At 37.7% G+C, this 25399-nt stretch overlaps 1 protein-coding gene across 8 annotated transcripts in view; it reads right to left on the reverse strand.

The window, feature by feature from the left end:
- Positions 1-25399, reverse strand: part of Gria4 (glutamate ionotropic receptor AMPA type subunit 4) — a 375087-nt gene that overhangs the window by 96145 nt on the left and 253543 nt on the right. For all 8 annotated transcript variants that reach the window (XM_036191822.1, XM_036191821.1, XM_036191820.1 and 5 more), the window contains exon 5: positions 5088-5272. In XM_036191822.1, the coding sequence (XP_036047715.1) occupies positions 5088-5272 (185 nt within the window). The remainder of the gene's footprint in view (positions 1-5087; positions 5273-25399) is intronic.

Consider the following 25399-nt stretch of genomic DNA (forward strand, 5'->3'; position numbering starts at 1 on the left):
CCCAAGTGTCAGAGTCAGGTGTCCCGATAAAAGGGTCTCAGGAATGGTAGGAATGCAGTTCTAACTGCAAGGGCCTATGGACTTTCCATGGAGGAGAATGTCTGAGCAGTATTGAGATCTCAGTGTGATTTTCATGAGACCACTTTTTTTCAATTTAGAAAAATTTAAACAATTTACTAATCTTTGTTTATAGCTGTTGTGGATATGGGTATGTCCGTGTATGATGTCTGTGTCTGAATCCTCACTGAGGCCAGAAGAGGGTATCAGATCCTGTTGTGAAATACTATTTTAACTAGGCAAAGATGTGTTGCATTTTTTATGCTGTATTTGTTTAATTATGTAAAGATGTGTTATGTTTGTTTCCCCTTGCCTGCCTAAGGCACCTGATAGGTCTAATCAAAAGCTGAATGGTCAGTGGCCAGGCAGGAGAGGGACAGGTATGGCTGGTGGGCAGAGAGAATATATTGGAGGAAAGAGAGAGAAGAGATTGGAGAGAATGAGGGAGACACCTGGGTCTAGCCAGCCAGGCAGCCACCAGCCATCTTGATGGAGTAGGACATACAGAAGGGAAAAAAGGTAAAAAGCCCTGAGGCAAAACATAGATGAAGAGAAACAGGTTAAGTTGTAAGAGCTAGCAAGAAATGAGCATAAGATAAGGACGAGCATTCATAACTATTATTAAGTCTCCAAGTCATGATTTGGGAGCTGATTGGTGGCCTTGCTACAAGATTCCCTGGAGCTGGAGCAACGAACAGCTGTGAGCCACTTTGTGGGTGCTGGGAACTGAACTCTGGTCCTCGCAAGGGCAGTCAGTGTTCTTAACAGCTGAGTTGTCTCACCAGCCCCAGATGAGACAGTTTTCAATATTTAAAATATAGTTAAGATCAAATTCCATGGTGTTTGTTTGTTTGTTTTTGGCCACTAGGTTAGACTAGGGCATGGGATGGCACTTAGACAGTTCAGTGTTCTCCGGCAGAGTATTATGTTTGGGGTGTTTTAAATAACAAACATGTATAAAAATAATATATAAAGGGTTCCTAGCATAAACATGCATTTTGATATGAAGACAATTGATCAGTTCTAGCTTTATCAAGCTTGTGCTGGGAACTGAACCTGGGTCCTGTGTAAGAACAATGAGTGTTCTCAACCCTGAGCACCTCTCCAGCTTTCTGTTAGTTTCTTTCCTGTTGTTTGTTTAGGTTTTACATGTGTGGATCAACTTGTTCATTGAATTTAGAAAATTTAGAAAAGCAAAACAGTGCAATTTATTTGATTGGAGCTGGTTCAACTAAATGGCAATAAGCTCAGTTTAGTGTTTTGTTACATTCCTGGTGCCTTACATGGCAGAGTCAGTGTTATATAAATACATAATTTTCCTGTTCCTTCCTTTAGAACATGAATTGACAATAGCTTAAACTCATTGTTTTTCACATATTTGTTCTTGCCCAAAAGACAAAATTACCGCAAACTTAAAGCTCTTAATTTGACTTCCACTTAAAATTCTAGAATCAGGCCCTGTGAAGAACTAGAACAGGTTCAAGTTTCTGAAAGTTCATCACGGTCAGACAGCATATATGGACCAAAACCAAAAGTGATGGAGAATGCAGCTTAACTATGCACAGTTTAGAGCTCCACCCTCAGTGAGCTGCCTGTGACTAGCTAAGATCTGCTGCTGAGGTAGACTGAATCTCAGAGATTTGTATCAAGCATAGAGGCATCCTCAAGCCTAGGCTTCCTTTACCATTCTAATGTTCATGTTTAGAAATGTTTCAGAGTTAATAGCTAACTGCTGTTTTAAATAGCAAATACATTCATGGCATAAAATAATTTGGGAAATGAGTGCAGAAAATACAATGCTGCATGTATCACCATACATATATTTTGAAATGATAGCATGTGATCTATTTTCATTAGGCTTTTGGAAACTGACACAAATTAAAATGTCAAAGAAGCAATTGTAGATAGCAAGCCACCACAAGATATTTTGGTTCTTCTAGAAATTTCAGAACAGACTCTTTTAATTTTCATTGTGTGAATTTCCTGAGAGAGGGCTACCTTTTCAGACATTCTTCTAATCAAGCTTATTTAGTATTTCTTTTTAACAGCTTTTATTGATGTTATAAGCATACATCATTGGGATGCAAATAGTGGTGGTATTCAAGTACATTTATGCTTTGTGTTGATCACATCAGGATATTTATGGTATCCACAATCACTATCATTCTCATTTTTTTGTGAGGAGACATTCAAAATCCTCTCCATGGGATGGGGCACAGGGACTGAGAAAGGAAAATAGAAGAATACAAGTGATGTGAAGAGAAAAATGATAAAAGTTAGGAAAATTGGTGAGGAAGGTATAATTGGGGATAAGTGAGGAGGTCAATAGAGAAGGAGAGGTGGGGAAGAGGAATAAATTACACTAAGGAGATTTGAAAAAGTCTTAAGGAATTATATTATTTTATATTTAAATTATTTATTCATACATGTATATGTATATGTATATACACATGCACACACAAACATGCACATGTACACATACATCTACCTATGTATCTATATATCTATCATCTACTTATATATTAATTATCTTTCATCTATAAGATACATATGAAGCTATGCTACTTGGGCTGACAATGTTTTCCTCAAAAGCCATAGATGATTTAATAAAATCCCCACTATCACCTAAAATTAGTTCAAGAGACTCCCCAAACAATATAAGCTATTGTTGTCTCCTAGCTATTTCAAAAATATACAACATTGTCAACTATAGTCACCTTTCCATTTGTCAGGAAGCTAGAATTTATTTCTCCTGTGTGGGTATGATTTTTGTATCCATCATCAAATCTGCCCCATCTCTCCTTTCACATTCTCTAGTCAATCTCTGGTGGTTACTTTTTTCTGCTGTTTGTTTAAGTAATGAACATGGATTTTTGTTGAAACAGGGCATTGCACACATTCTTGGAAGCATTTGGATTAGTTATTCTGTTAGGATGTAATCAATAGTGAAATCAAGAGCTGGAGATGTAGCTCAGTGATAATGAGAGCCTGCCAAACACAGTCAAGGAGGGCCTGGGTTCAATCCACAGCACCATAAAATACAGAATTAAAGTAGAAATGTTACAAGTGATTTTGTTTAGAGCTATAATAGGAAACAATCTTATTTCCAATCAGACACAGTTTTTCTTGAAGGGAGAAATCATTATTATACAAGCAAGAAGACATCTTACAGAACCTTGTCATATTTTGTGAGATGTCTATCAGAGTCACAAGTTGGATTTTTATTCCTACATAGGTAGCCCTGATAGTAAAGAAATCAGCCACACATTAGCAAAAAGGAACAGGAATGGTAGATGCTCAAGTTTCTAATTTTTTTGAAATGTTCACAGAAAAAAAAGAGGAGGAGGAAAAGGATAAGAAGGAGGAAAAAGAGGAGGAGGAAGATGAGGATAAAGAGAGGGAGATGAAGAAGGGGAAAGGGAGGGGGAAGAAGAGGAGAAGGAGGGAGAAGAGGAAGAAGAGGAGAAAAAGAAGACCAGTCACTTCACAGAGTCATTTAAGGTTTAGAGTTTATCTAAAGTACCCAGGTATGCCAATTTTCTTCTTAGAAACCAGCTAAGCCTCTGAAACAGGTCAGTGGGCTTTGAGTACCGACTTATCTGCCCCAGCCTGGGTCTTTAAAGCACAGGTGCTAAGTGGAGGGTCTCTCTGAAACTCACTCAGCCTCTGACAGGCACTTGGCAATCCTGGCAGTTGTTAGAATTGGTGCTATGTGGGATTCATCTTGGGTTATTATTTACAAAGCTTCAGCTGTTCATGTCAAACAACTCAAAGTCTCACTATAGGAGCAGTGGTTGTGGAAGTAGATTAGAGCTGGAGTCACTGCTCTGCTTATGAAAGTCAGGGAGAAGGTTTCCTTGGAATTCCACAAAACGGTCATTATGAATTTCATTTACCTAGGTTGCTACTGAGGAGTAAATGTAAGTGATCTGAAGACTTAATTTAAGTCTATTACAAAGGGATAACAAGAGGTAGATATTTTACCAATTCCTCTTATAATACAGTATTGTTTCATTTTAAAAATTCAAAATATATTTTATGATAAACTTTTCCAGATACTAATCTATACATGGAAATGGTAATATATTAAAACTAATGTCATATAATCCAGAGCTTGTGAGTGTTAAGGAGGAATCACAGATATATTTTGGCTTTAAGTTTTATCATTGAAAACGAAAATGAATGAGTTTTGTAAATGAACTCCAAACTGATAGGTTTTCTATTTCAAACCCAACTGCAGAATTCTGCAGTTAAAGTATACATAACGAATTAATTAACTCTGAATTACACTATTCCAAATATATTTGTGGATAATTATGAGCAAACCTCCCAAAACCACTAGATGGCAAACTGGCACTGCGACTTTGGTGGAAGATAATCTCAAAGTCATCATTGTGTTCAGGAAATGCTATCTATAACTGCATGGTGTTTTCCTACCACTTAACACAATGTCAAAGCTCAGTTTTATCTTTTCCTACCCTTTTCAAGTTGAATCAAGAGCTGTTTATTGGAATCTTTATTCAAAGAATCTCCCTTCTGAAGGAAAGTTGAAAAAAAATCATCTTTATGATTGACAGGTAGCATTTATTTAAAACATCTGGTGGAAGCACAACACAGCACAGAATGTTCTACCTAATCATCTTTTATTTCATTGCTTTGCTAATTTATGTTGATAATTTTCATGCAACTAACTCTCAAGGACACAAAAAGGCCCATTAAAATTCTCCAACATTTTGATATCACTTAATCTTCAAAATTCATATTAATGAAGTCCAAGAACTCCCGGTGACTAGCAAGTGTTCTTCTATGGTTTGTAACTTTACAAGGTGTAAAGCAGTACTCCTAACTTTGACTTCACCTAAGAACTAAATGACCTTTGGCAGTAAAGAACTGTCTTTTTGTCATAGAGACAAATCATGGGAAATTCCTAATTCTCATACTCTGAACTGGAAGACACATAGAGACAGATCTGGAATGGTCAACATTTTTATCCAGTGAACCTGAGTAATAAGATGAAGCCCGAGACTTACTTGTTCTAAAATGTTCTGAAGCCTCTCTATCTCACAATCTATTACAAACTTCTTCTCTTGTCTTCTGTCAAGCTCTTCTAGCAGTTGCCTGTAGCTGACATCGTTAAAATTTTCCACACATATCGCACTGACATGCCATCCATTCTGTCCTGCTTTTTCCATAATAGCTTGAAGTATTGAGTATCCTATTAGGGAGAAAAAACAATTAATAAAATCATGCTTTTAACTTACATAGAGACATTCCTTTTGACTTATGTAGAGACTGGATCCACATCAATATTTTTCATGTTTGAAAACACGCTCAGATCATTTAGAATCTTGAAAATATGAGTCAATATTTAAGAATCTTTTTTTTCTTATTTTCTTTAATCAGGACAATAAACTCTCTTAAGCTACTGATTGGATGAAGCTGCTACAGTATACCTTGTGTAAAACCTCAAAATCCCTCTATTGGAGAATAATATCCCATTGCTCTAGATATACTTTTAATGAGATAAAGCAGAACCCCATTGTACCACTCCCTGTGGTCAATAACAATTTCATGAACCCATTTGTTATTTTACACTCTAAATAGAATTTGTTTTGAACAATGGTTTCAATTTTCCCTATTGAACAGGGTAGTAACAAAATTTTTGGTTTAACTAGGGAAGAAAAGGTGTACAAGAAAACATATTATGGTATTTATTGAAGCTGTATTACTGTCGTTCTCATGTGATGATTCAGATAAACTACAGGGATAGCATTATTTATTAAGCTTTCCTTGTCCTTGCAGAAGAAGGGTGTGGTCTGGGTATGAGGTGAATGTCAATAGGTGAGGGACTGAGAACACAGATGCATAAGCTCTTAGGGGAGATGAATGTCCAAAGAAATGTGACCCAAATTTTGAAAGTGCAATAAAAATGCACATGTCACACGCCTGCCTATAAAAGTAACAGTTGAGAGGTAGAAGTAGGAGCTCAGGGTCAGCTTCCTCTGAATAAGAAAGAAGTGTAAGGTCATCCAGGACTACACAGCACCTTGTCACAATACCCAAACAAACAACTTCCAGAAAGTCTGATGAGGTGGCTCAACAAAAAGGTGCTTGTCACCAAAGCCTAGTGACCTGAGTTCAGTTTTTAGGTTACTTGGGAGAAGGATAGAATAAAGTCCTCTAAATTGTCCTGTGTCATTCACAGGCAGGCGGAGACACACAAACATAAAGCGAGCCAACGAGTAAATAGTGAAATGTAAAGGCAATAGTAGCAGTCCTGATAGCAGGACTGGGTACCAGGACAGCTTACTGAATCTTTTCAGATGAGACAAGGCAAGAGCAACACAGAAAAGGAACCATTTAAATTGGGTCCTGAAGGTTGAGAAAATGCAAGATTGTTGGAGATGGGGTGATGGTTAGGCTGAGGTGCTCCTGGGTGAAAGGGTGTGCTCTCTGCCCTGTTTTTCACCCAAATATCCCTTCAAGTAGAAGGAGACTGTCAGCCGCAACAGTGTCTTCATGTCTGCATCTTCAGCCCTCAATTTTGAGTTATAACTTGAGAGATAAAGAGGAAAAAGATTCTTTGAATTGATTTAAAAAATGACTTAAACAAAGATTGGTTAGAAACAGAGCCTGTTAGCCACTCAGTTTTTTACTTTATAGCGTGGCATGAATAAAATATTCTATCTAATCTCTTTAAGATTTTTAACAGCAGTGTGAGCTCAGTCTGTAGTTGTTGTCCCTGGCTTCTCCCTCCATAGGCTTTGGAGTTAGGCTAGAGAGTTGGCAGTATTCAAAGGAAAAATTTAAAGTGAACACACCCTGTTTATAAGATAAGAGAATACTTATTCAGTGTCTGCGTGGCACACAAGTCTCAGATTTAGGAAGTTTCTTTTTAAGGTTCTGTTTCCCTTTCTCTGAGTTCCAAACATTGTGATGTGCAGGCAATGTCAACAGATGGAACTGATGATGAGATCATATCTGAAATATAAATTATCTGATTTCCTGCCAAATGAATACTGTGGCAGTCAGAATTCATTTCTATTTAAATGAAAAGAATCCCCAAAGAAGAAAGAGGGCATGTTAATTACAATATGCTTATTCTGGATATATATTGCTCCATTTAGTCTTTCCTTTTGTAGTTCATACCTGTTCATATCCTTTCATATCTTAGCCTCACATTTCCCTTCTCCCACCAGCCTGAAAACCTAGCAGTCTCTTATTTCCTGTTCAATGAATGTGTAATGTGATAGCCCCTTCCTTCCTCCCTCCTTCCCTCCCTCCCTCCCTTCCTCTCTCCCTCCCTTCCTTCCTTCTTTCTTCCTTCCTCCTTTTCTCTCTCTCCCTTTCTCACTTTCTTTCTCCCTTTCTTTCTTTCTTTCTTTCTTTCTTTCTTTCTTTCTTTCTTTCTTTCTCTCTCTCTCTTTCTTTCTCTCTCGCTCTTTCTTTCCTTCCTTCTTTCTTTCTTTCATTCTCTCTCTCTTTCTCTCTCTCTCTTTCTGTGTGTGGTATATTTGTGTGTGTATTCACTTTTCACCTTTGCATGAAACTTTGGAAGCTAGAAGTCATTATTAAATATCTGTCTTTATCACTCTCCATCTTATATTTTGAGCCAAGATCTCTCACTCAACCTGGAGTTTGCCATTTCTGCTAGACTGGTTAGGTAAGAAGCCCCTTGGGTGGACCCACTACCCTGGCACTGGAGTCACAGTTGTGCACTGCTATGCCTAGTTTTTATGTGGTGCTAAGGATTTAAACTCAAGTTCTTATGTTTGAAAATACTTTATCCACTGTGCTATCTTCTACACTGGGAGCCTTACATTTCTTAACAGAGGAATTCAAAACTAACTTCTGTCCCTGGGACTTGCTTTCTGTTCATAATTGAAGCAAGGTTCCTTGTATTTATTTATTTATTTGGCACTTACAAATATATTATTTGACTTGAAATGAAAACTTTAAGAAATGGCAATAGGCAGTTTATTTTGATTTTCTCTCTTTACTTTTATCTATGACTATATCAATATAATTCTAAAACTTTTGCTTGTTTGAGTGTGTGATGCAAAATGATAAACATGGACCACACACAGTGGTCTTCTACCTGCTCTCTCAGATCAGTTTGCAGCATGGCTCAGCTCTCTATATGCTGCTGTTATTTTTTTTTTTAGCTTATGTGGCTGTCAGGCCTCATGTGTCCATGTTGCTATTTTCCTTCTGACATGGCTTTTACAGGACATAGGGAAATATGAATTTTGATAAAATTTATAAATTTAGACAATACTGAAATACTCACACTAACAAAAAACAAAATCAATCTTCCAATGCAGTGTTAGTTACACTGTCAAATGGTTCAGATTTAGAAATGATACTACAAAACCCTAGAACACAATTCTGGTTAAATGTCAAAGAAACCTGGCCATTGAATAGGCCCATTAATCATAGTCAGAAATCAATGGCATCTTTTCAATGCAGCAGGGAGGACATCACACTTACAGGCTCAGAGCCTCCCTGAAGCTTTCAGTCTTTTATAAAGCTGTTAATTTGCTTGCTCATTATTTATTGGCCCTAAGATACATGTGTCTTTTTTATTTGCCACAATAGCTGAAAATGCCATAAGGAGAAAGTACTGCATGAGTGTATGATGCTGTAACTTGCTTGTTATATAAACTAGAAATCATAAGTTGGGCTGCACATTGCTTACATTTGTCTGTGAGTTAGCCCTTCAAAGTATTCCAAATATGCAATATAATATTGTTAGTCAAAAGTGAATGCTACTCTTTTGGCTGATTGTCACATAGATAATAAAAATTCATTACTGTAAATAATATTTTACATGCCACTTCAACCTGAAAATCTGTCTAATATTTTAATTTCATGTACATTGTTGAAAACTTTCTATGTTCAAGATTTTATAAAGTGTATCAAGATCAACAAAGAGACACATTGTCTCTTTACAAGGAATTTGATGTCTACAAAACTTATAATTAGGTAAATGACTGTACATAAAACCATAGCATTTTGTAAATAAATTCAAAGGAATCAAAATATTCAGCACTAAAATAGGGAAACACATCTAGGCACACTCACATTATTAGCTTGCAATAGATAATTTGCCTTTTCTTAGTTATTAAAGAATACTGTCAAGCAATATAAAGTATCTAGACCATGTTATCTTATTGTACAATGATTATGTTAAGTCAGGTTAACAGCTCTATACTATTATATCCTTGCAAACCAAAACCTTTTATATCATCCATGGAAAGTGGGAATAAGTAGCACCTCAGTGGTGTTCCTTCTTCACCATATGAGTTTGGCTTACTTGGTTTTTGTTGTATAAGTCTTATATCCTGTACCTGTCTGTACACAAATCAGCAGCAGGGTAAACAGGAGAAATTTATGCCAGGGAGGAGATAACTTTAAAAGGCAGGAGCTATCTGGATACTATAAAATGTTTCATCTGGATGAAGACCAGAAAGTACCTCCTGTGCTTTCAATAGCATAGTTATGAACAGGCAGCACAGTGCTTGATCCATAAATCGTGCTTCAGAGGACTAGGGCATTGAGGAATAAAGGGGAAAGGGTGAGAATACAGAATTGATCAATGGGTATGATCAGAGTAACAAAGGCAGGGGATGAAGCAAATGTCACATGTTGAATGTGGGGTAGAGAAATGTCTAGCTTACAGAAAGTAATGTGTGTGTGTGTGTGTGTGTGTGTGTGTGTGTGTGTGTGTGTGTGTGACAGACAGAGAGAGATAGAGACAGAGACAAGAGATCTGATTCTTCCCCATAAGGTGATGAGCCTGGAGAGGAGTGATGAAGCCTGGAAATGGTAGCCACTTGCCCCTACTCAAAGTCATCTTCATTGTTTTATAAACTCTGTGCAGAGATCTGCTTTCTGGTCTGGCACACGGGTTTGAGGAAAAGTGTTCTTTATACTGTAGATTGAGCTGAGCCAAAGACATGAGGATGATTCTAAAATCCTTGCTGCATTTAATGTGACCATGTTGGAAGCACAATGTGGATTTAGCAACTATTTAGTTTGGACACTTGCCAAAGCAGTTTAGTACTGAAATAACGTGTGTAAAGGTCGGAGGAGTCCTGATTCCAAAATTTCAGCACATAGAGGAGAAGCCCAAGCTGTCAGCCTGGGCAAAGCTGTCAATAACCTTACTGCAGTTTCACTTGTGCTGCAGTTTAGGAAGCATGTATTGAAATAAACGCTGATTTTCTTTCCTATGTAGGTTGAAGGGGTCCAAGTAAACCAAGGATAAGAAAAAAGGGCTGACTTTTCTACCAGCACGGAAGAGTTCAAAATCTACTTTCAAAGTTGAACTGAATGCTACTTTTAAATATAGTTTGAGGCTCCTAAAATATCTTGCCTTTACTGATGGTAATGTTTCTCTCTTCCCTGTATTGCAGTGCTCATTCACAGTTCAGATGACACTGACAAAGGGACTGAGAACATTAGGTCTGTGAAGTATTGCAACAAAGACTGTGTGTTGGTTTTCGGTATAAGCTAGGATAAAGATAGTTAGAATAAGTATTTTTATCTTATCTTGTTCATCTGGAGATACTGCTGTGACTAAGTGTCTGCCAATAGTGCGGAAGCTTCAGAGTACTTTCCTGGTTTATGGTCCTGTCATCTTGTAGCTGAATGTGAATCCCATTCTTGGCCACAAGGTCTCAGCTTTAAGTTATGAAATAACACTATTCTGTTTGTTTGTTCTTTGTCATTTTATTATGTATTTAAGAATAGCTTGCCTCTACATTCTGATTCTTGTAATCTTTTGAAAATTGTTTCTTTTACTTTTGAGATTATAATGTAGTTACATAATTTTCCTCTACTATTTCCTCCCTTCAGATTCCCCTCCAAATACCACTTCTCACTTCTTTCTCTCTTTCAGATTCATGGCCTCTTTTGTGTGTGTGTGTGTGTGTGTGTGTGTGTGTGTGTGTGTGTGTGTTACTGATTGTTGTTACATGCTTTAAAAAGCACAAATCTGAGCAGAGTGGTGGTGGCATATGCCTTTAATCCCAGCACTCGGGAGGCAGAACCAGGCAGATCTCTGTGAGTTCCAGGCCAGCCTGGTCTACAGAGTGAGACCCAGGACAGGCACCAAAGCTACAGAGAGAAACTCTGTCTCAAAACCCTCTCCCTACCCCTGCAAAAAAAGTGCAAATCTTTCACAATTCAATTATGATTCATATTTTATATAGTGTAAGGGTTTTTCTGATTTGTTATTCTTTTTAAATATTTATGTATTTTAATTAAGATATTAGCACATCACTTTCCTCTCCTCTTTCTACAAGTACACCTTATAGAGAACTCAGGTTATTGACTTAGTGGCATGGACTTGTCCTCAGGGACTGTCTGTCTAGACTTTTCAGTGAGAGGAATTAAACTCACCTTCTTCTTTAGTCACTGATACGACAGAAGCAGAATCTTCTGTTAGTTGCAGTTGAACATAATATTGATCATTCAAGTATTCTCAACAGTTTTCAAAAGACTGAAGGAAACCAAAAGCTCCTGTAAGAAGTCTACCAGCTATTCCTTTCTATTCCTCTGGGGCTTTTCTGAAACTGGGATAGTAGAGAATTTTATTTCTGTAGTTTGAATTGTTGAGCCTATTGATGTATATATTAATTAATAATATGATATGTAATTGTCATTATTGATTGTCAACCTGACATGATCACCATGTCCAAATCACCATGGATTTGAATCCCTGGTAATGTCTGTGAATGAGTTCCTACATTAGGTTAATTGAGATGGGAAGAACCACCTTGAATGTGGGTGGTGTCTTTCTGTGAGCAAGAGTCCCAGACTGAGTAAAGAGAAGGTTAGCTGAACTCCAGTTTTCTTCTTACTGAATATGCATGCAGGAGACCAGTTGCCTCTCATGTTCTCCAGCATGCCTTCCCCTCCATGGACTGGAGCCACTCAAATTGCAGGAGTGAAGTTGGATGGGTAAGGATGTGGAAAGGACCTAGAGGTGATGTGGGAGATGAAACTATGATCAGAATACACTGTATGGAAAAAAAAAAAACAAACTATTTTCAATTTAAAAAAAAAGAAAAAAGAAAAAGAGGAAGAGAATATTTTAGATGCCAATAAGAACAATTAAACAAAATTAGCTCTTTCTGTAAGTGGTGCTGAGATAATTAATAACAACAACAATAACAACAACATCAATAATAATAAATACCAACTCATCTACCTCATCCTACAACCCATAGCCAGAAAACTTTCTGCAGAAATAGGCTCTCATAGCCCTCTGTATATGTCAAATGTTTTACAAAGACATTTTTATCACAGTTTCTAATTATATATTTTAATAATGATCAGAGGAGAATCTTTGTCCTCCACAAGACTGTAGATTGATGGAGTTTGGAGCTATTCTTGTGCTCAGAATCTAACCAAGTAGATGGTCAGTGATGGAATCCATTAATAAATTAGTGGGCAGTTCATAGAGAAGAACGAGGCTGTCAAGAACATCAGAAGTAAAATGTGGCATGCTGGGCCATGTTCAGTAGCTTCAAATGCTTCTTGTATCCACCGGAGAAAGGACACACACACACACACGTATGTTATTCAGAACTCGGTCTTTGCTCCTCAAGGATTTTAAGAAGAAAATGCTCCTTAGGAATATTACATTTGAAGTTAGAAAATATGATAACTGTAGGTGAGACAGAAACAACAACAAAAAAACATTTAGGAGGCCTTGCCTCAATACCACAGATAACAGGCTGTGGAATCCATATTTGGCACCATGCAGAGGAAGGAATATAGATGCTAGTTTATGAAGATGGAGGAATCACCTGGAAATTGATGATATATTAAGGAGACAGAAGGGGTTCTGCTCACAAACATGGTTTGTTACGATTTTTCTACTTACTCCACTGCACTTCTGGACTTCACTGGCTTATGTGAAAATCAGTCCTTGCTATCAACAAAGTATGTAATAAAATCAGAGGCAGATTGGAGAAATCCATTTTCTTTCTTGTTGAGTTATCAGTTAATGTAGAGACAATCTCTGTAGACTTTGACTATTTTCCATCAGCATACTGCCTCTCTTTTTAATTTTGTCTCTGACAGTGTTTTAAATCTAACACTATGGTACTTCTGTCAACACCTTTTCAAACTAAAGCTACCTTCTTTTATTAAGTGAAACATTCTTGTGCTTCTTGGAAGACTACTTTCCTAATAATAATAAATTTCCAATGTTATATATATGCATATATGGTTATTATTTTGATCATAAAGTAAGATTTTTATCAGTTTTGTATCGCACTATATAAACTCACAATTCTGATTATATTCTTTCTATTTTTTATACTACACTATCATAAAGCAACAAAACAAACCTACTGAAAGAAGGCAAAAGAAGTAAAATACATATCTGAAGCCTTTTTACACATATGGATCAATGAAAGTACTTACAGCATAACTTTGAATGTTATACCTATTTATATGACAATATAATATGACATACTTTGGGTAGGCAAAGTGCTTATCCTACTCAGGTGGAGCTTCATAGCAGGGAGCATGTCCTGGGCTATAATATGGACCTTATATGATGTAGGGGTATGTGAGGAGTCCCTAGCAGATAATTCAGACTTGGTAGGTGATAGGCAAGTTTACAGGAGGAACTTGTCTATGATATAATTTAATAACTTGACTCAAAATAACTGGAACTCATAGCAGCTCTGTAAATCAGGTTTAATCCTTACTGTAGGTGAGATAAATTGATATAGTTTCTATGGAATCACCATTACTAGCAGAGCTGGGGATTAAACCTAGATCTTCCTTTCTCATGTCCAGGGTCTTACCACACTTTCTTATGTTGTGTTGTAAGACTCCAGCAATTCCTCTCTTTTGTTCACAAACACAACCCATACTTTAGCATAATTTGGCAGTGCCTATTTTGAAAATTCTTTCTTCCTATATTACCTCTACCCAGATCAAAGCCCGTGGTCAGAATTACTGCTATAGCAGCTCATGGGTTTCCCAACTAGTCCTTTGCCATTTCCCTATGCATATAGCCTAGCTTTGAGAATGAAACTTCTCAAGCAAGCCATTTCATGTATCTCCCACTACTTCTTTCTGTTGGCTTGCATCTCTGACTTATTGATCACCATAAAACTGGCCCCTTTGTCCAGTTGCTGCATCAGGCTTTCCTTTGAAGATTTGTCTGCAAAAATGAGACTTTATTCTCTCATTTCATTTAGATCTTTATATGAATGCTTTCACTTTGGGACAATATCTCAGGCTATGTCATTTGAAATTTACCATGTCTTACTCTGACATTGCCTATATTTCCTTCTCAGCTTAACTTTCCCTATAACATTTATCATCATTGAACCTGCTCTGCATTTTCCTCTTTTATCTGCTTATTGTCTATTTATTCCACAGACACATAATTTTATGAAGTCACTCTGTCTAGAAGAGTACCTGGCACCTATAAGGCACTAAATAAATACTTTAAAATAATTAAATATTGAAAATATAGATTGCGATCTACTGATAACAGTGAAACTGCAAAAGATGAGAAATAAGGAAGAGATGAATTTATAAATGTCATTGCATAACCTAAGTGGAAGCAGTGGGAAAGGGAAGAAGAGGCAATCTAAGGAATGATCAAAGTAAAATAAGCATGTAGCAACACTTCATTTCATCGAGACTAATCTAGAGAGAAAGGAGAATAAAGGGTTTGTCTTAGTTGCTTCAATTTTTATAACTTGCATACCATGTATATCTGTATACCCAGGAGGTTTTTCAAATTTTGAAATTGCCATTTCTGCTTGTCAATAATAGCCAAATAAGATCTTTATTTTTATTTATTTTTTATTTATAATAGCTTTTCAATCTAGAGAGACCTTCTTAATTAAAATAAGTATTGAATGTTATCAAAATAACCTAACTTTATTTAGCTTGTAATTTGTATATTAGGCCCTAAATGAATGCAGAAAGGAACTGGAGGAATGTCCCAATTTAGGCAGAAGAAGATCATGAGCTGCACGAGCCCTAACTCTGGATGTCTTAGCCTTAAATTACCCTTCACTCATTTTTTCAGTTTCCATCATCAGTGTTTACAGCAACCACCTTGTGTCATTACAAAACAAACTGTCCCAAATTCAGAATTAAATAAGCAAGTGCAAAATCTATTTCTGAAGGAGTCTGATTCTACATGATTAAAAACAAATACTTTTCAGGAAGTTGTCTCCTGTGCCAATGCATTCAACAGTATGTAGTTAGAGTTTTCCTGCCTGGCACACAGTCAGGACAAATCTCTCTCACCCGCCAGTCCCATAGTCGCTCAGACCCAACCAAGTAAGCACATAGAAACTTATATTGCTTACAAACTGTATGGCTGTGGCAGGCTTCTTGTTATCTATTTTTTCTCTCTTAAATTAACCCATTTCTGTTAGTCTATACTTTGCCACATGGCTTGTGGATTACCGGTGTCTTTACATGTTGCTTCTCATGGCAGCGGCTGGCGGTGTCTCTCCCCAGCCTTCTACTTCCCAGAATTCTCTTCTCTCTTGTCCCGTCTTATACTTCCTGCCTGGCCACTGGCCAATCAGAACTTTATTTATACAGAGTGATATCCATAGCAACAGTACTCCCCACTTTCTCTTCTATCAGGTTCAGTATATCTGGCTTCATGTCGAGGTTCTTTTGGTTCACTTGGATTTGAGTTTTGTGCAGGCTGATAGCTATAACTCTATTTGCAATCTTCTACATGCTGACATCCAGCTAGACCAGCACCATTTGTTGAAGATGCTTTCTTTTTTCTATTGTATATTTCTGGCTTCTTTATAAAGAATCAGGTGTCCATAGGTGTATGGATTTATATTGGTTCTTCAGTTCTATTCTATTGATTGACGTGTTATTTTTATATTGGTACCATGCTGTTTTTATTACTACAGCACTGTAGTACAGCTTGAGATCAGGGATGGTGATACCTCTAGCATTTCTTTTTTGTTCAGGCTTATTTTAGCTATCTAGGAATTTTTGTTTTTCCATATGAAATTCAGTGTTGTTATTCAAAGTCTGTCAAGAATTGGGTTGGAATTTTGATGGGGGTTGTTTTGATTCTGTAGATTGCTTTTTGTAGGATCACTATTTTTACTATGTTAATCCTGATGTTCAATGAACATGGGAGATCTTTCTAGTCTCTGTTATCTTCTTGGATTTCCTTCTTCAAAGACTTGAAGTTTTTTGTTTTTATTTCTTTTTTTAAAGATATTTTAATTTTATAATTAACTTAATTTCACATATCAGCCACGGATTCCCCTGTTCTCCCTCCTCCCACTCACCAGCCCCCCTCCCCAACCCAGCCCCCATTCCCACCTCCTCCAAGGCAAGGAAGGTCTCCCCTGGGGAGTCAGCCCAGCCTGGTAGACTCAGCTTAGGCAGGTCCAGTCCCCTCTTCCCTACACCAAAGTTGAGCAAAGTGTCCCAGCATAGGCCCCAGGCTCCAAAAAGCCAGCTCATGCACTAGGGACAGGTCCTGGCTCCACTAGTGCCAAACCTAATCAACTGTCTCACTCATCCAGAGGGCCTGGTCCAGTTCCATGGGGGCTCCTCAGCCATTGGTTCACAATTTATGCCTTTCCACTAGTTTTGCTAGTTGTCCCTGTTACTTTTCCAATCATGGTCTCAATATCTCTTGCTCATACAATCCCTCCTCTCTCTCGCTGATTGGACTCCCAGAGCTCCACCTGGGGCTTGGCCATGGATCTCTGCATCTGCTTCCATCAGACACTGGATGAGAGTTCTATCATGACAGCCAGGGTGTTTGGCCAGCCAATCACCAGAGCAGGTCAGCTCAGGCACTCTCTCAACCATTGCCAGTAGTCTACAGTGGAGGTATCTTTGTGGTACATATACACAACGGAGTACTACTCAGCAGAGGAAAACAATGACATCATGAGGTTTGCAGGCCTCTGAATGAGGTAACCCAGTCTCAGAAAGACAAACATGGTAAGTACTCACTCATAAGTAGATACTAGATGTAAAGCAAAGGATGACTAGACTGCAACTCACAACTCCAGGGGGCCTACCTAGTAAAGAGGACCCTAAGAAAGACACAGGGATTGCCCAACAACAGAGAAATGGATGATATCTACATGAGCAAACTGGGGATGGGGTGGGGGGTTATGGAGGGCAAGGGTCAGGGGAGAGAGAGCTTAGGGGAGCAGGAGGTCCCAGCTGGATCAGGAGCAGAGTGGAAGAATGAGGAGGGAGATACCATGATGAATGAAGACCCATGGGAATAGGAAGAAGCAGAGTGCTAGAGAGGTCCCCAGAAATCCACAAAGACTTGAAGTTTTTATCATACAGTCTTTCATTTGCTTAGTTAGAGATATTTTAAGTTATTTGTGACTATTTGGAAAGGTGTTGCTTCCCTGACTTCTTTTTCAGTCTGTTTGTCATTTGTGAGGATGTGGAGCAAGTGAAACACTCCTCCACGGATGGTTGGAGTGTAAACTTGTTCATTCACTTAGGAAAACAATATTGAGGTTTCTCAGGAAATTAAGAATTGAGGTATACCTCAAGACATAGCTATACCACTCCTGGGCATCCAAAGGACACTATATCCTATCACAAAAATACTTGCTCAACTATGTTTTTAGCAGCTTTATTCATAATAGAAGCTGGAAATAACCTAGATGTCCCTTAAGTGAAAAAAATCAATAAAAATGTGGTATATTTACATAATGGAATATTAGCTATTAAAAACAGTGACATCATAAAATTTTCAGGAAAATGGAACTTGAAAACAAAATCATCCTGAGTGAGGTAACCCAGACTCAGAAAGACAAACGTGGTGTGCACTCAATTGTAAGTGGATATTATCTGTAAAGTAAAAGATAATCATGCTATGTATAGTCCACAGACCCAGAGAGGCTTAAGGGTGAACACAAGGATCTCCCTGAGAAGATGAATTAGAATAGATTTCAAGGGTGAACTGGGGGTGGGTGAAGGATCAAGTGGTGGGGGAAGGAAAAATGCTGAGAGAAATGACTGGAATTAGGAGGCATTTTGGGGGCAAGGTGGAAACCTAGTGCAATGATACTCCATGGAATTTACAAAAGCAACCCTAACAAAGGCGCCTAGTAACAGGGGACATGGAGCTTGAATTGGCAGTGGTCTGTAACCATCCAAGGCCTCCAGTGGAGGGTTTAGGACACCAACCTAGCCACAAAACCTTTAACCTACAGTTTGTCCTACCTGCAGAGTGTTCTGGAACCAGAGCCTAGCAGAATCCTCATCAAAGAGACCAGAGAGACTTCAGCTATCAACTATGGGAGCAGGTGCAGAGTCTCACTGCCAAATATTAGGCAGAGCTCAGAGAGTCCTGCAGAGGAGGGAGAGAAGGATGGGAATAACCAGAGGGGACAGGGACTCCATGATAACATGACTCACAGAATCAACTGACTGGGACTCATTTTGTTTCCCAGAGATCAGGAAACCTATAGTGGTCTGACCTACATCCTGAGTAGCTTGTTGTTCTTGTGGGATTCCTAATAGAAGGATTGGGGGTATCTCTTTTGCCTATATTTGGGACCCTATTTCTCCTATTGGGTTGCCTCTTCAAGCCTTCATGTGATGGTATGTGCCTGGTCTTATTGTAGCATGTTATGCCATGTTTGGTTTATGTCCCTGGGAGGCTTTTCTGAGAGAGACAGAGTTGGGTAGTGGGTCTAGATGGGGAAGACTGCAGGGAGTGGGGAGGGGAAACTGAGGTCAGTTGGGATGTAATATATGAAAGAAGAATAAAAAGGGAAAACAAACAAACAAAATCCAAATACTTTTCATAAAAACAAATACTGAGTTGAAATTAGTTGACCCTGAAAAGTTGGCTCGTTGGTCAAGTAGAGTAGCCAAGGCTTCACACAGATTTCTTATTTATTTATTTATCTATCTATTTATTTATTTATTTATTTAGAATTATTTATTATGTATACAAAGTTCTGCCTGCGTGGATGCCTGCAGGCCAGAAGAGGGCTCCAGATCTCATTATAGATGATTGTGAGCCACCATGTGGTTGCTGGGAATTGAACTCAGGACCTCTGGAAGAACAGCCAGTGCTCTTAACCACTGAGCCATCTCTCCAGCCCCAGATTTCTTATTGTTAAAGGAGTGATTAATTTATTTTCTCCTATGGTGAAATATGAGTCCAACAGATCTCATTAATTAGTCATGAAAGCAATCACCAGCAACAAAATACAGATGTATGACACAACATATTAAATATCCATTGTGGTGTGCACATACCAAACTATGTACTGTAAATAATGTTAATTTGTATTTGGCTTTTACACACAAAACCCAAACTATTCATTTGGGTTTATTTGAAAGTGATAGTTCACAATGTCACTTTGTTTCTTCTGTGGAGATGCAGTAGCAGTGCTTAATTTTCTTGTGGTGGATTCTGTCAAAAGGATTTGCATACAATTATAGGAACAATTTTTATTCCTAGCTGGGACAAACACAGACTGAAGTAAGCATTCACTATATGATTAGCCTGGTTTTGTATCCCACTGAGGCTCATTCCATCCCAGGAAGCCAACATAGATGCGTATAAGGGACCGAGGGTGAATGCATTTGATTACTAGGTATTGACTCTTTATCCTGGGGAAGTGGTGCAAAGATGATGATGTAAATACAGAGTGGTTTCATGACCAGCATACATGAATGACAGGCTCCCTGTTCAGCTCTGTTAATTTCCACCATGAAATCTGTGCTCTCTGTTTCAACTCTGTAGTTTTGAGGCTGTTTATTTCAATTCTTTAACTTTCCACTTTTGTTCAAATTTTTGTGTAATGAACAAGATCAATGTAGGATTTTAAAAATCATGACACTTTTATTTTTCTGAGGCTGTTAATAAATGTTGGCTTCCTGCCTTATGAAAGAATAAATTTGAATGCTCTTCCTTGTTTGAAAGAAGTATTTAATGTATTCATAATAGGAAGAAGAAACCCATTAATACAGCTTTTGGAGGATCATAATGTATATAATTCCTCTCTGTGTGTATGCACACTCACATGAGCTGAAAAGAAGTTAATTTCAATACTCCTCATATTATTTCATAAAGTAGAAAAAGAAGAAACATTGCCCAATTCATTTTACAAGGCCATAAATAACTGATACCTAAACCATATGAAGATTCAACAATGAAAGAGAATCACAGGACAATTTCCCTTATGAACATAGGTGCAAAAATTCTCAGTTGCATACTTGCAAACTGAATCCATAAAAGAACACATAAAAAAGATTATCCACCATGACTGCATAGGCTTAATCCTAGAGATGCAAGAATGGTCCAACATACATAAATTGATAAATGTAATTCACCATATAAACAAACTGAAATAAAAAACCCACAGGATTATCTCATTAGATGTAGAAAAGACTTATGGCAAAATCCAACACCCCTTCATGATAAAAGTCCTGGAAATATAGGGACACATGGGATGTACATCAATATTCTAAAGGCAGTTTACAGTAAGCCCATAGCCAACATCAACTTAAATGGAAATAAACTCAAAGCAATTTCACTAAAATAAAGAACAAGATAAGGTTTTGCATTCTTCTATAACTATTCAATACAGTACTTGAAGTTTTAGCTGGAACAGTGATTCTCTGCCTTCCTAATGCTGCAGCCCTTAAATAGAGTTCTTCATGTTGTGGTTTTCACTGCAACTTCATAACTGTAATTTTGCTATGATTATGAATCATAATGTAAATGTTTTTAGAGATAAAAGTTTGCCAAAGAGATCACCCACACGTTGTGATCTGAGCTAGAGCAGAAAGACAATGAAAGGAGATCAAGGGGATAAAATTTGGAAGGAAAGAAGTCAAAGTATCTTCATTTGCTGATGACATGATACTATACATAAGTGACCCTAAAAATTCCACCAGGAATATCTCACAGCTGATTAACACTTTCAGCAACATAGCAGAATACAAAATTAACTCAGAAAAATCAGTAGCTGTCTGTGGTGATTTGAAAGAGAATTGTCTCCAAAGGGAGCACCACTATTAGTAGGTGTGGCTTTATTGGAATAAGTGTATCTTTGTTGGAGGAAGTGTGTCACTGTAGATATGGGTTTTAGGTCACTTCCTACTGCCTGCATATCAAAATATAGAACTCTCAGATCCTTCTTCAGCACCGTGTCTTGTCATGATGATAATGGACTAAACCTCTGAAACTGTAAGCCACCCCAATTAAATGTTTTTCTTTAAAAGAGTTGTCCTGTAGTCATTGTGTCTCTTCACAGCAATAGAAACCCTAAATAAGACAGAAGTTGGTGCCAGAGACTGGCACATTTCTATGATAGGCCTGACTATATTGTTGTTTGAAGGAATATGGACCTTGGGCTGTGGATTAGAAAAGCAGTTGAACACTTTAAGTGATGCTTAATGGGCTATTCTAGTAGGAACATGGAAGACAGTGTTGCTCTCTGTGATCTGAGGGCCTATGGAGAGCTGGTTCAAGATGTTTCAGAGAAGAAGATTTTTAGTATGTGCCCTAAATATAGTTCTTGTAATATTTTGGTGAAAAATGTAGCTGCCTTTTGCCCTTGTCCAAAAAGACTGCCTGAAGCTACATTAAAGAGTTTTGGATTAATTTCACTGGCAGAGGAAATATCAAAATATCCTAGGATAAACTCTGTCATGTGGTTATTAGTGTTAACTCTAATGAATATTTATTAAAGGAGCAAGCTGGGAAAGTAAAAATACAAAATAAAGAATTTGAGGAGAGAAAGAGCACCAGAAATTTGAATAGATTAAGTCCCATGTTTAAGGAGACAAAAAGATTAAGGAATGGAATAAATGGAGTGGTGGCCATAGGGAAAAGATCTCATCCAGCTAAGTTTCCAACTTGTGAAAAGGAATTAAAGGAAAGCTTAGAGCTGGATGTGGTTGGTGTATTGCATTTAATCCCATCTCGAAAGGCAGAGGTCGGTGGATTTCTGAGTTTGAAGCCAGCCTGGTCTACAGAAAAAGTTCAAGGATAGTCAAGTTTAGACAGTGAAGGAAACTGTGGAAAACAGAAAGCTGGAAGCTGGTGAAGATGTAACTGACCAAGAGAGCCATGTTTCAGGCCCACAAAACAGTGTAACTTGGCATCTTTGGCCAAGTGGTTCTGACTTTAGGGTCAAGGATAGAAGAAAGAGGTTATGGAATCATCCATGAGGAAAGCAACTGAAGCCAGGCATTTGTCAGAGGTATCCCTGAATGGAAGCCTAGAGAGGCCATTGCATAAAGTTGTGGAGACCCCAAGATGTTGGAGTTGCCACAGCCATCAGATACCTACTAGAAGAGCTGCTAACAAGGAGTGGAACCAGCCCAAAAGAAAGAAGTGTGTTACAGTCAACAAAGCTGAAAAGAGTTGGAGATACGAAGAGCATTTTGACATCAGACATGGAGATATAGAGTTTCGAGTTTGCCTGGCTGGTTTTTAGTCTTGCTTTGGTCCAGTATTTCCTGATTTTGATCCCTCTCCTGCAGTTTGGAATGGTAATGTATATCCTGTGCCATTAAATATTGGAGGTATGTGATCTGCTGTTTGATTTTTATTTTTACAGGGGATTAGAGTTAAGAGAGTACATGAGTTTCAGAAGAGACTTTGAACTTTGGACTTTAAATGTTGAGATTGTTAAAGACTATGGGACTTTTGAATTGGACTAAATGCAGTTTTGCATTATGGTATGTTACAAACCTTTGGGGGACAGGGTGTGGAATATGGTGATTTGAAAGAAAATGGAAGTGTGGCTTTATTGGAGTAGGTGTATCCTTGTTGGAGGAAGCATGTCTTTGTAGGGTTGGGCTTTGAGGTCTCCTTTACTCAAGCTCTTCTCAGTGTGACACTCAGGTCACTTCCTGTTGCCTGTGTATCGAGATATAGAACTCGCAGATCCTTCTCCAGCACCATGTCTGCTTGCATGCTGCCATGTCTTGCCATAATGATAATGGACTAAATCTCTGAAACTGTAAGCCACCCCAATTAAGTGTTTTCCTTTATAAGAGTAGCTATGGTTATGGTGTCTCTTCACAGCAACAGAAACCCTAACTAAGTCACCTTCCTATATATAAATGACAATGGACTGAGGAAAAAAAATCAGGGAAACAACACATTTCAAAATAGCCTAAAAAATTATAGAATATCTTGGAGTAACTCTAACCAAACAACTGAAAGATTGTATGATAAAAACATTAAAACATTGAAGAAAGAAACTGTGGAAAATATCAGGAGATGGAAAGATCTCCCACGCTCACAGATCAGTAGGATTAATGTAATGAAAATGCCACTCTACCAAAAGCAATCTACAGATTAAATGCAATCCCATCAAAATTCTAACACAGATCTTCATATGAAAGCACAAAAATCCCAGAGTAGCTAAAACAATTCTCAATAATAAAAGAACTGTGGGAGATATCACAATCCAGAGTAACAAAAGAATAACAAAAGCAGCATGGCATTCCTACAAAAATAGACCTGTTGATCAATGAAATCTAATAAAAAAATGCAGACAGAAATCTACACACCCATGGACACCTTATTTTTGATAAAGAAGCCAGAAATATACACTGGAAAAAAGGTAGTATCTTCAACATATGGTGCTGGTCAAACTGGGTGGCCCATGGTCAGGACAAATCTCTCTTACCTGCTGGTCCCACAGCTACTTGAACCCAAATAAACACACACAGGCTAATATTATTTTTAAACTATGGCCATGGAATGCTTCTTGTTATCTAGTTCTTATATCTTAAATTAACCCATTTCTATAAATCTATAATTTGCCATATGGCTTGTGGCTTGCTGGTACCTTTACATCTGGCTTCTCTTAAGTCCCTTTCATCTGCCTTGCCTCTCCTTTCTCTCCTTGTCTATCTGTTTGGACTTCCTGCCTGCCTCTAAGCTGCCTTGACTTAGGCCAAATGGCTTTATTTATCAACCAATCAAAGCAATATATATTCACAGCATACAGAAAGACATTCCCCATCAAATTTGCAGCCTACATAATGGGAAAATATATAATCAACTTCCATCTGATAGATGGTTAATATCCAAAATATATGAAAAACTCAAATAACTATATATCAAGAAAATAAATAACCCAGATAAAAAATGGGGTATATATTGAAACAGAGAGTTCTCCATAGAGGAAACTCAAATGGCTGAGAAACACTTAAAGAAGTATTCAACATCCTGGGAAAACAAACAAGTCTTAAGGGTTGACTGAATGCCCAACAGATGGCCAATAGCCAAAGCAACTCAACGGTCTCTATGGTAGTTCTTTTTCTCATCATGCCATGTCAAAGATTTTTCACTTTTTCTGAATTTTATCTTTTTATATATTTTATTTTTTATTTTGTCCTCCCTTCTAAATCCTACAAGCCTTTTGCATATATTTGTTTATCTTTTATCACTATCTATTAGAAGCCTGTTTGTTTCCTAATGAGAAACAGAAATGTAGTTGATCCAAATAGGAGGGGAAATAGGAAGAAAACGGGTGGAGTAGAGGAAGAGGAAACTATAGTCAGAATATGAAAAAAATATATTTTCTATAAAAGAAAATATACCTACATTAACTTACATCAACAAGTCCTTCCATACTGGGATTCAAGTTTAATTTATGTCCTGTAGGGTTAAGAATAGCCCTGTGGGTTTTCATATCTCTTTCTAGAAAGGAAGAATTTGGGAAAGCATATAGATAGGTCTAAGCAGTAATTCAAAAGCTTTTGACTAATGTTGACCTAATTCTAGATTTAATGTTTTATTTCTTGCAGAGAGAAGGTCCTTAGCAGTTACAGGGTGACATTGTTAACTAAACTTAAGCTAAACTAAACTTAAACTAAATTGTATCATTGTGCAGCATCCAAGGGGTATTCTGAAGTGAGAAGCTGGTCTTAGTCTTTGTAGTGTTGTTACACTGGGCCCATATCTGCCTGAGGCTGTTCGGGGGGAGGTTCAAGGATGGGGACCTAATTTCCCTGCACAATTGGAATGAGATCAGCAAACATCTCCTCAGTGGGAAGAGGAGAAGCCATAGCACCTTGTAGAAATAGGTATAGTACCTAGGAGTTCTTTGTGGTAAAGAAACTTTCTGGGTCAAGAATGAATCCTTAATAGGTGAATAAAATTAATCCAAACAGAATACAACTATATTTTCATTGTATTATAGTGCATATCACAAAGGACTATAAAAAAGGCAGGTTATAATGTCAGACAGAATGAGTCTCTACCAATTAAGAACATGGTCTTGGCCAAGAACTTAACATCTCTCTCATCAGGATCTTTTACATAAAAGGAAGGTAATAAAGC

Source organism: Onychomys torridus, chromosome 7, assembly GCF_903995425.1.
Source record: "Onychomys torridus chromosome 7, mOncTor1.1, whole genome shotgun sequence".
Lineage (NCBI taxonomy): Eukaryota > Metazoa > Chordata > Mammalia > Rodentia > Cricetidae > Onychomys > Onychomys torridus.